Raw genomic sequence first — 12,228 nt, 5'->3', positions numbered from 1 at the left:
TAGAGAAAGTACCCAAGGAGTTGTAACCCTATAGGTGGAACAACAATATGAACTAACCAGTATCCCCAGAGCTCGTGTCTCTAGCTGCATATGTAGCAGAAGATGGCCTAGTCGACCATCATTGGGAAGGGAGGCCCCTAGGTCTTACAAACTTTATATGCCTCAGTACAGGGGAATGCCAGGGCCAAGAAGTGGGAGTGGGTGCAAGGGAAGCAGGACGATGGGGAGGGTTTAGGGAACTTTGGGGATAGCATTTGAAATGTAAATAAAGAAAATATCTAATAAAAAAAGAAAGAAAAAGAATCCTATCTGCAAGGATTAAAGTTGTGCAAGAACTACTTTGTCATCTGAGTCTTCGTCTGTCCTAAGAGCTGTAACACCTGGGAAGAGGTCTGATCTCCAGAAACATCGCTTGAAGTTCTGACACACCCCACACTGGCTAGTAGGCCTCTCATCATCCCAGCCTGACCTAACTAACTGCAGGGAGGTACAGAGTAACCTGGAGGGCACTGCAGAGAAGGAGGTGGAGCCAACTGCAGCAACAGAAGTGGCAGAAGCAACTTCCCCTTCCTAAGAAGTGAAGAGCTGTTTAAGAGAAGAAGAGAAAGCTAAAAACACAAAGGGCAGGGAGAAGGAAAGGGGGTGTCCAAATATCCCACAAGACTTCTTTCATAGCAAGTGCTGTTTAAACCTCTCAAGTCATGATGTCACAAGCACTTCTCTACTTAACTGTTAATTTAATTTTTACCTCTAGTTTCTTTCTCAATGCAACAAAATGTTGCTACTTTCAGAATGATTTGTGCCAGAGAAAATATGGATCAGGGTACAAGGTAGACATAAAAGTTCTGACCTAAGCTTTGGGCACCAAGTGTGTAAGGATCCCAGTGAGAGTTCATTTATGAAGTCTTGGAGGACCATGTTTATAACTATCTATATCATATTAATGTCTCTGCATTACAGGGGCTCCCATGAGAGATGAAACAGCTAAGAAAGGAATAATTGTGGATATTGACTTAATGAACAGCAAGCTAATGTGCTGTTCCATCCATCTTTCTTGAATTTAGAACATGACTGTAATAAAGTGTTGGGAACAAACAGTAAACCTTAATGGGCCTACTTACATGGCATCAAAAAACCTGAAGGTGAAATAGATGACATCAATCTCTACCTATATGTGTACTTTAGTATACAAAGAACACAATATAAAGTGTTGACATATATTTAAAGTACTATTGGTAATAAGAAATATATATACATAGAGATAGGTATGTTTAGTTCATTAGTAAATTCTTATTTATATATGTGTGTGCCTATATTCCTCACACTCTTCATTGAAGTAGCAAAGCTCTGGAAAGTAGGCAGTTTAATTCCACAAAAAAGGAAAGGCATGAGGAAGTATAGTGGTCTGTCCAAAGCCAGAGAGATACTATTAGGTAAGCCTGGGTCAGTAGCTAAAGTCTTGTGGTATTGACTTTGAGAGCTTTGTATTGTAGAGGAGAACATTGGACATAGTTTTAGAGATTTAAACTGGCTGTTTAAAAGCAGAACTCATCCCATTTATTATTCTTAGATGATAAAACATTTTTTAAAAGGGGCTATGGTGATTGGTACGGCTTGGTTGGCATTTCTCATCCTAGGAAATAGTCAAACCTTTGAAACTGGAAAGGGATATAGGTCTTATATCACAGACAGAAGATAAGGGGAAAACATAGCTGCTTACCCAGCTGCTCTGCAAATCCTACCACAGCACCGGGGACACATTCGCTTCTTATACCATGTTTTCCAATGAAGGTGACTAACAGAAGAGTGAAGGCTGAATGTTGCAGTGATCTTCCTAAGAGCAGTGTCAGTATCTGTCCTTCTCTAGTAGCAGGTAACAGGCTTCAGTCATGTCTTAGAGTTGCCTCTACTCAACCAAGCACATACAGTAGAAACACTGTACACATACTTCAACTGCTTGTTGAGTGCTCGCTCTCTCTCTCTCTCTCTCTCTCTCTCTCTCTCTCTCTCTCTCTCTCTCTCTCTCTCTCCCTCCCTCCCTCCCTCCCTCTCTCACAACTCCTCCTGATTTCCAGGTCTATGCAAAATCACATTCATTACTAACGTATTATTTTGGGAATTGGCTAAATTGAATTTTGTGGGTGTCAGATTTCTTTAACTTTTCAGAAAAAAAAATACTTGTAATTCTTTAGAGTTTCCAGTTTGGAAGATGAAGTCCTGTCTGGCCTTTCTATAAATAGAGTCTGAATCCATGAGGTTAGGAGAATGTGTATAAGCACAAGACTCGGTGTTTTATATGTCCAGGTTTTCATTCTATAAAGTGGACATAAAGGTAACTTGTACAACCATTTGGGATTACACCTTAGCTCAAATGAGCTACTGACAGTCTCAGATTCCCAGACTTTGAAACAGTTATCTGTGAGGCAGACTTACCAAGTGGGAAGGGTGCTATCTACAGCTCTCATTTCTGGACTTAATATTTCAGTGACTTTGCCAATAAGACTGAAATCCTAATCCTTTTCCAGGATTGTTAAAAAGATTAACTAAAACGATTCATGTGTAAATTGTTCTCTGGAGGTCCTTAAACAAAGGCTGTCCAACACTGTATCACTATTGTTATTAATATCATGGCTTCTCTGAGGGAAGGTGGTGGAACTTAAATTCACTAGGAAAACTGCACTTTGAGACCTCAGTGCATTAAAAAAAAGGAAACTGCTGCTTATTTGGGGGATATGTGAGATGATTATTTGATTGCAATAAGTGTAAGTTATATAAGTTTCTATGACCTGACCTTTCTTACTAAGAACTTAATGTTTAATTGTTTTTATACAAATGCAAATGTCTTTTTGGGGTGAAGAGGATGTGTTGTGAGGGGAAAGGAACCAAGACTTCTTTTTTGTTGTTGTTGTAGTTGTTGTTTGTTTGGTTTTTTTGTTTATTTGTTTTATATTTTTATTAGTTATTTTCTTTATTTAACATCTCAAATTTATCACCTTTCTTCATTTGCCTTCCAAAAACTCCCTATCCCCTCTCCCTTCTCCCCTCCCCCCTCCCCCTTCTCACTAACCTACCCACTCTTGCTTCCCTGTCCTGGCATTTCCTTCCTTCACAAGACCAAGGGCCTCTCCTCTCATTGATGTCCCACAAGGCCATCCTCTGCTATGCAGAGGATGCAGGTGGAGCCATGAGTCACACCATGTGTACTCTTTGGTTGGTGGTTTAGTCTGGGGGGTACTGGTTAATTCATATTGTTCTTCCTCCTATGGAGCTGCAAACCCCTTCACCTCCTTGGGTCCTTTCTCTAGCTCCTTCATTGAAGACCATGTGCTCAGTCCAAAGAATGGCTGTGTGCTTTCACCTCTGCATTTGTCAGGCACAGGCCTCTCAGGAGACAGCTATATCAGGCTCCTGTCAGCAAGCACTTGTTGGCATCCACAATAGTGTCTGGGTTTGGTAACTGTACATGGGATGGACCCCAGGTGAGACAGTCACTGGATGGCCTTTCCTTCAGTTTCTTCTCCAAACATTGAATCTGTATCTCCTCCCATGGATATTTTGATCCCCCTTCTGCCAGTTGTGGTGGCTCATCCCAGTAGGATTTGCTGAAGGAGGCAGAAGCAGGAGGATTATGAGATGAATTTGAGGCCAGCCCGGGAGCCAAGTCTTCTTTGTGGCAGAATGTACTATATACTTCCTGAGCAGAAATGCCTGAGGATCTTTTTCAGTATCAGTTTGAGAGTTGCCATGAGGATTTAACAGGCCAAGTAGAAGTGTGATCTCATTTGGGTTACAACGTGTACACAGTCTGGTGCAATTCTAACTGCAGCAACTGGGTAGAGGCTGCAAACTGACCTATTCTGAGATATGCACCTGCTTCACAGGCCTTAAGTCAGAGTCATAGGCAAAACTGTATTGATTAATATGAAACATGAAGTAAGCAACATTTATCAACATCTCAGAGCACACAGAATTAAAAAACTTGTCAAGTAATACTGAGGTCAAGCTACTCTCACAGTTGCCTCTCAAGTAACTGAAGTGCCTTTTCTTTACCCCTACATTGGGAAGTACATATTTGACAAGGATGAAATCAATCATTTGACACCATCTGCTTTTGAAGAACAACAAAATATGTTTTGGGCATCATGGGAGTGCAGGATAAATGGACCATTCCAATTTTTGAAGACTAGCCACTGTTAGGTTTTGAAAACTATGGAGCATCAAGTAGTGTAGGCAGGGCAAGCCTGTTTCCTCTGTACATGGCCTGTAAAATATTGTCATGGTAATGTTTGATGAGTGTAGACAGAGAGGACCACAGCATCTTCAAGTGGTTATACCTCACAGTAAAGCCTTTTCCAGACTGTATATCTGTGTGTTTAAAGAGTCCTTATGGCCTGTTAATTCTGTGCTTTTAATTATGGACCCTATTAAAACCAAATGATACCTCTGATTACAGTGCATATTCTTTTTTCTTTTTGCCAACAAATATGTCAGTCCACTGTAGCTGATGCTGTTTTTGGTTTAGTTTAGGGTTTTATTCAGTGTGTGGTGGGAGGTATCAGGGCCAATCTGCACCCATAAGAACTCTTATCTTTACCTCCTGAGTTAATTTTTTTAAGATTTCTTTATTTATTTTATGTACATTGAGTACACCATTACTCTCTTTAGACACACCAGAAGAGGGCATCAGACCCCATTGCAGATGGGTGTGAGTCACCATGTGTTTGCTGGGACTTGAACTCAGAACCTCTGGAAGAGCAGTCAGTGCTCTTAACCACTGATCCATCTCTCCAGAATCTGAGTTAAATTTTTACCTAAAAAGGAACTTCTCTTTGTAAATGTTCATGTAGCTTCTTGAGACATTGTTTCAATGGGAAAAGGATTCTTGTATTTGCACAAACCCTGGTTTCTCCTGGACACTAAAAAGTGTTTTCTCAATTAACAGCATTCAGTTTGTGACACAGTATTTCATTAAGAACTTAAATATGCCCTTTGCCTCTATAGTCTGGAATGATCACAGTGTAATTTCACACTTAGATATTTCTAATACCTCTCGTACATGAATCTTTTAAATATTTATTTAAATATGCTCTATATCTAAGGGTTATTCTATGCTGTCATCATACTCCAGGCAGGGCAGTGGATAATAAGTGCATGAGAGCATTGAGGCTGATTTGTGCTGAGTCACAGAATCAATTCAAACTGCAGAACTAGAATTTAGACTCCATTAAGGCATAATGCATTATGACCTTCTGAGAACATTTGCTGTGCTGGTCAATCTAGAGGACAGTTTTAAAACTGAGCTTAAAACCCACCCACTACACACGTTAGAAATGTCTATAGATATAACACCACTCATAATTTCTTTAAAGATAAAACTTTTCTCTCAAATTTTATTTATTCATAATTTTCATTAAAATTTTTGATCAATGAAAAGCAAATTCCCAATAGACTGTTTAGGATTCTTCTGGCTAAACACTAATTCTTCTAGAGTTTACATACAGGGTATATTTTTTTCTTTTAAATTACAGGAATTGTAGGGAATAAGAAAGTGAGTACAACTATTGTGCATTTCAAGAATTAATTAATAATTAATCAGAAACTGTCACCATCTTTTCTGTTCTTCTTTTTTAATTAGGTATTTTCTTCATTTACATTTCCAATGCTATCCCAAAAGTCCCCCATACCCTCCCCACCCCCACTCCCCTACCCACCCACTCCCACTTCTTGGCCCTGGCATTCCCCTGTACTGAGGCAAATAAAGTTTGCAATACCAAGGGACCTCTCTTCCCAATGATGGCCAACTAGGCCATCTTCTGCTACATATGTAGCTAGAGACACAAGCTCTGGGGGTACTGGTTAGTTCATATTGTTGTTCTACCTATAGGGTTGCAGACCCCTTTAGCTCCTTGGGTACTTTCTCTAGCTCCTCCATTGTGTTATCTATGATTATCCAATTAGCTGTACTCCCACACCATAATCACATTCACTCATGAACTGTCTACACCTTTCAACCATGTTAGATAATGTTTTGTGTGATTTATGAATCAGTATTTGTTATGTTACTTTTACTTTGTTGTTTGCTACTATGATGAACAAACATTAAGCGCAACCTGGGTGATTATTAAAGTCACGACAACTTATAAACAGAAGTAGTAACCATACTCCTCAAGACGTGGCACTATGTCAAATAAACAAAACCTTCTTATAAAATCTCAGTGCTGGGTTTCTTTTTCAATGTTAGACTAAAAGTTGATAAGCTAGGTATATTGACAATACCTGCCTCTGTGTTCAGTAGACAGGGAAGAATCACAGGAACAGAGATCATAGGACTTTTGGACAGGGAAGGGGCAAGGCGGATGCCTGTGTAAGACAGCAAAGAAACAGAAATTGAGCGAGATAGAAATCAATAGAGACACATGTCCCACCATGTGTTTTCTTTGATTGGTGGCTTAGTCCTATGGAGCTCTGGGGGCACTGTTTAGTTCATATAATGTCAGGGCCAGAATGCTGGAGTGGGTGAGTTGGGGAGCAGGGAGAGGAGGAATGGGATAGGGGATTTTCAGAGCAGAAACTAGGAAAGGGAATAACATTTGAAATGTAAATAAAGAAAATATCTAACAAAAAATGAAAAAAAAAGAAATGAATAGAGTTTGTAAAGTGATGGCCATGTTCTATTCATAGGATGGGTGCTAGGTTTGTGGGTAAAGATACATTGTTGGTCTGTTGCACAAAGTTTTGTATTATCAAATATTATATTCTTTTTTAAGTGTGTCTGTATAGAATATTATTGTACATAACAGATTAAGGTCAATTGCTACCTGAATGACAGCAATGTTATATACTTAATAATTTATTATTTGTCAACATATCTAATCCTACAAACATTTTTCTTATTTTACATTGTACACTGCAGTAATGGACATTTAGACTCATTCCGAAAGTATGTATTTTTACAGCACACTAAATGATTGAAATATAACCTTCTTCTCAGTATTATCACACACATACACTCACACATACAAATATTCTATCCTTAATTGAACTAGTTGCATATTAAGACAGGAAATTTGGATCTTATTCTTGCTTTCTAGATTGCTACCAGTTTTTCCAGTAAGGATAAAGGAAAATGAAGTGAAGCATTTATGGTGTCTCTATAACAATCTTACTTCTAGTAGAAAACATTTCCTAAATAGATAGAGGAAACATTGCATTGGCTTCAGTTTGAAGACTTTCTAGTACAGAATCTCATTCCTTTTACTTTCACATTGCTGAAACTGCTACATATTGGAAATGTTTTGAGGATTAGGACATTATCCCCATCTGTTCTATCATAATATGTTGAGAACAATTATTCTCAATATTTCCTTCTGAATTCATCAAACACAGGCTTGCATGGCAGCTTGTTAGTGAGAAGCTTCTTTGAAACTGGTATGCTTTAGATTCCCAAATAGCAGGTAATGGGAAACTAATAAATAAACCTAACAGAGTCCCTGCCCTAGGGAGCAACTGCAAATTACAGAATTTGACTGCATACCTCAACTATCCTCCAAATGAGTGCCCTAAGATTTCCAGGGTTACTGAAATCTGAAGTCCACCAATAATTGGTGTCAGACCTATGTTTTTATTATTTATTTTGTCCATGATATAATGTGTTGTTAGATTCCACTGGCAATCTCATTGTGAAATAAAGAATAAGAGATATCAAGCATGTCAGGCACCAACTGGACAGCTAGCAAAAAAAGTGATAAAGTTGTTTAAATGAATCACTTCTAAGCTCATTCTGGGGAATCAGGGATTTCTAGCCTCAGAAACAAATGGATCTAGGCACTCTGTCCTTGAGGATGCTGCTGCTAAGTTAGAGGTGGTGGAGGTTCAAAAGACAGGAAAAACCAACCAATGTAATATTAAGTTTAGCTGAAGAGAACTTTAGCTCTCTCATAGACAACTGTCTTACAACATTTGTACATTTCAAGCAATATAACCTGTAGATCCAAAGCACTTCAGAACCAGTGCTTTTCTCATTTAGCATGACAAGCAACTGCTATGAATGAGTAGGCGAATATTGTATGATGATAGAAAAAAAGATCCTCAAAGAAAGCAAAAATACTCTACCTCTGTGGTGTACAATTACATTGTATCAGCTATTGTACTGAAAATAGAATCCTGGTAATTATGGAAGTGGTATCTTAGAAGCAGGAGGTACTTAGACTAAATGCCATGTCAGCAAGCAGTGGCACGGGAAACTTATTCAACCTCTGGTTCTGTCTTCTACTCGACAGTCTGATATTCACAACCTAGTCTGGAAACCTTGTGAATTGTAAAAATGTTCAGTAAGTCCACAACTCACTGTAGACCAATAAAAGAGAAAAGCCATCAATTATATTACAAAAGAAGAGAAAATTTAAGGAACAGAGTATTAAAATGTAGGCTTTCAGTTTCTTTGGCCTCTGCATTGGCTGCTGCTGTTATAACTTTTTGTAAAGTATAACCAATGGTATATATAAAACACAATTTGGTAACAGGCATGGAGAAGCAACAATGTGTGGATGTATATTGACCCTGTCAATGTCACTGCTGGTCCTGTTTTCCTGTATATTTACACAGACATATGAGCTCCAAGGAAAGTTATCTCCCTTAGAAACACCCTCAGCCTTCTGGAGACAGGGAACCTCCATCCTCTCCATTCTGCCCTCTGCTATGGAAGCTGCTCATAGACTTTCTGCTTCCTTCTTTTGGAAAGTGAGTCTGTTCATTAGTCTTGGTGATGTGCATTTCTGCCTATTTAGAATAATTAGCATTCTGCCCCTATGAGAAAAGGACATGAGTTCCAGTTCCTTTTCTCCTCCTCCTCCTCCTCGTCCTACTCCTCCTCCTCATTCTCCTTCTCCTTCGACTCCTTCTCCTTGTCCTTCTCCTCCTCGTCCTCATCCTCTTTGTTGTCCTCCTCCTCCTCCTCCTCCTCCTCATCATCATCCTCCTACTCCTCCTCATCTCCCTTCTCCTCCCTCTCCCCTCCTCCTCCTTCTCCTCCTTCTCCTTCTTCTTCACCTCCTTCTTTTTCTTTAAAGGGACATGTTATTTCTTTTCTTCCCATATGTTTTAGAGTTATAGAAATTGGCATACTAGCCAGGCAGCGGTGATGAACACCTTTAATCCCAGCACTTGGGGGGCAGAGGCAAGCGGATTTCTTAGTTTGAGGCCAGCCTGGTCTAGAGAGTGAGATCCAGGGCAGCCAGGACTACACAGAGAAACTCTGTTTCTAAAAACAACAACAACAACAACAACAACAAAAAACAAAAAACAAAAAACATCATCATCAACAACAACAACAGAAACTGGCATACTGAGAGTTTAGCATTTTTCAGTCCTGAAAAAATATTACGAAAAAGACAAGGAGACAGTACCATTGCTTAAAGTGAATTTCGGTTTGTAAAATTGACAATTTGATAGGTATTGTTTATTTCATTGCTTAGATGACATCAGTTTCTGTTTGCATCTATTTTATCTACCTTGGCCCCCACATTGGTTGTACTTCTCACTTCCTCTTCCTGCAATTCACTGTATGTTACTTGTTTCTCTGCCTTTCCTCCATTACTCCCATCCCAGATATAGTCTACTAGCTCTCTTGAGGTCATCCAGCAGGAACTGACCTTCAGGTTATCACATCTTACCTCCAGACACAATGAGTTTGACTGAGGTATGCTACAGTCTGGGGATCATCTTGCAGGTACAAAGAGACAGTTCATCTTCATGCCTGAAAATGTTCAAAGATTTTAAAGAGATCACATCAGCATCTTTCAGAATCTCCTTTGTTTCACTGACAGCTTTAAAAGATTGTCTTCTCTGGCTACAATATTATGGATGTCATTTTTAGTGACGGATGTTATTTGTCATCCCAGAGGATGGTTTCTGATAAGAATCACAAAGATGCTTTTATGAGGCAAGGCCAGGAGCTCAGAGTAAATCAGCAGATAGTTTTATGGCAACCTAAGTGACAGAGCTGCAATAATCATGTGGAAAGTAACTCTAGACTCTAAATAGCACTCACTTCCGTGTTGCCTCTGACCTATAGCTCATTAGTTTCAGTTGTTTCTAACAGACTAGTCCTTCAGTTAAGAACAGATGGGAACATTTCATGAGTCACCATTTAATGGGCACTAGATTTTATTGCCTACTATATCTCTAGTCAACAGCATAGCTGACTCCATGTTAAATAACTTCTCTGAGTTTCAGTTTGTGCAGCTATAAACAGGCTTCCATGTTAGTGACACTATTTTGTGAGGGTGTGGTCCTGCATGGGAAATACTTACATATCTCATTGAATAGATTCTTGTCCCTTGATCTAAAATTAGGCTGCTGAGTACTCTGCAAGTAAAAATTTTCAGTGTCAGAAACGATCAATTTTACCTTCTAGAAAATGCTACCTTTGATCAGTCTAAGCAACTATTATTCCATGCCCAGTTAAGAAAGTGTAACATACACTAATTATCCTCATTTCCAAGATCTTCCCTGATACTCTCCCCGCCCCAAAAGAAATCAAAGGCTAAACCTAAGGCTATATTTATTTTGAAGGAAATCAACAAATAAAGCATCTGTGTCTCATAACAACTACCTACCAGAGAAATGGGTTTTAACTATTCATTTTTAATGAAAATCTACATCAGAAAGTGATGAAGTAGCTCTCAGACATTCTATATATATATGTGTCTGACAGATGGAAGCAAGTGTGCAAATAAAAGTGAACCTACTATAGAGTCAGCGAATGTAGCCTTGGGAATACTACAACAACACTAGCAGGACCTCTACACTACAAAATTACTAGCAGGGCCTCTATCTTACAAAATTTCTAGCAGGGCCTTTACTCTAAAAAGACAATGTCAGAACCTTTACTAGCCAAAGATACAAGCAGGACCTCTAACCTACAAAAATACTAACAAATTCTTTGCTTCAAATAGGCAGTGGCAGACTCTGAATTACAAAGAAACTAGCAGTCCCTCTAACCTGCAAAGACTCTAGGAGGGCCTCTGCTTCACAAAGAAAGTAGCAGGATCCCTATACTAAAAGAACTAGCTGGTCTCCATATTGTCTACCTTTACATCACCTCTTTATCACTACCTCTACATCACAAAGACACAGGCAAGTCGTTTACCCAAAGATACCAGATACCAGGAGTACCTCCATATTTCAAAGAAACTAGCAGGATCATTAATTTACAATGATAATAGTAAGGCCTCTACAACATAAAAACACTAGCAAGGACAGGAGCAGAGCTTCTATACCACAGACACTAGCAAGGCCTATATCTTATGAAAATAATCTCAGAACCTATATCCTACAAACACCTCTATCTCTAGCAGCACCTCTACCATACAATGACACTAACAGTGATTCTACCTCACAAAGACATTAGCCAGATGTCTACTTTACAATGAAACTAGAAGGGCCTCTATAACACAAAGACCCTAACAGGGTTTCTACCTCATAAATGGCAATGTCAGGGTCTCTACCTCATGAAGATAATTGCACAACCTATATCATATAAAGATAACTGAAGGGCCTATACCCTACAAAAACAATAGCAGTGCCATTACCCTTCATAGATATTAGTGTCTCTACCCTACAAACATTTTAGCAGAATCTATAACTTTCAAGGTCAATACCAGGGGCTCTACCCTACAAAGAGTCTATCAGATGCTGTACACTAAGAGACTAGCAGAAAGTACCCCCCCCAAAGACATTAGATGGGTCTCTACTTATAAAGACAGAAACAGGCCTCTACTCATGTAGAGGGCACAGGCCTCTACTCATGTGCCCTCTACCCTACAATGACACTAGAAGGGATTCTACAAAGACATAAGTGCCTCTGCCTCATAATGAAACCACCAAGGACTCTACCCTACAAACACAGTAGCAGAGGCTTTACTATACAAAGATACAATCAAGACTTCTACCCTACACAGACTCTAATACGACCTTTAGACTACAAAGATATTAGTGGGGCCTCTATATCACAAAGATGCTAGCAAGACCTCTATCCTACAAAAATAATGCCAGGGCCTCTATATCAAAGAGAGAATAAATACCAGGGCCTTTACCTAAGACATTAGCATGGCCTCTACCAAAAAAAAAAAAAAGAAAAGGAAGAAGAAGAAGAAGAAGAAGAAGAAGAAGAAGAAGAAGAAGAAGAAGAAGAAGAAGAAGAAGAGGAGGAGGAGGAGGAGGAGGAGG

The 12,228-nt window shown here is 39.2% G+C and overlaps 1 protein-coding gene across 1 annotated transcript in view; it reads right to left on the bottom strand.

Annotated features, from left to right (window-relative positions):
* Positions 1 to 318: 318 nt before the first annotated feature.
* Positions 319 to 12,228, bottom strand: part of LOC110304178 (zinc finger protein 625-like) — a 145,912-nt gene continuing 134,002 nt past the window's right edge. The window contains exon 2 of the mRNA XM_029483230.1: positions 319 to 570. Within this exon, the coding sequence (XP_029339090.1) occupies positions 319 to 570 (252 nt within the window). The remainder of the gene's footprint in view (positions 571 to 12,228) is intronic.

Source organism: Mus caroli, chromosome 11, assembly GCF_900094665.2.
Source record: "Mus caroli chromosome 11, CAROLI_EIJ_v1.1, whole genome shotgun sequence".
In the NCBI taxonomy this organism is placed as follows: Eukaryota; Metazoa; Chordata; class Mammalia; order Rodentia; family Muridae; genus Mus; species Mus caroli.
Note: the sequence above shows the minus strand (reverse complement) of the source record. Positions and strands in the feature narration are given on the sequence as shown.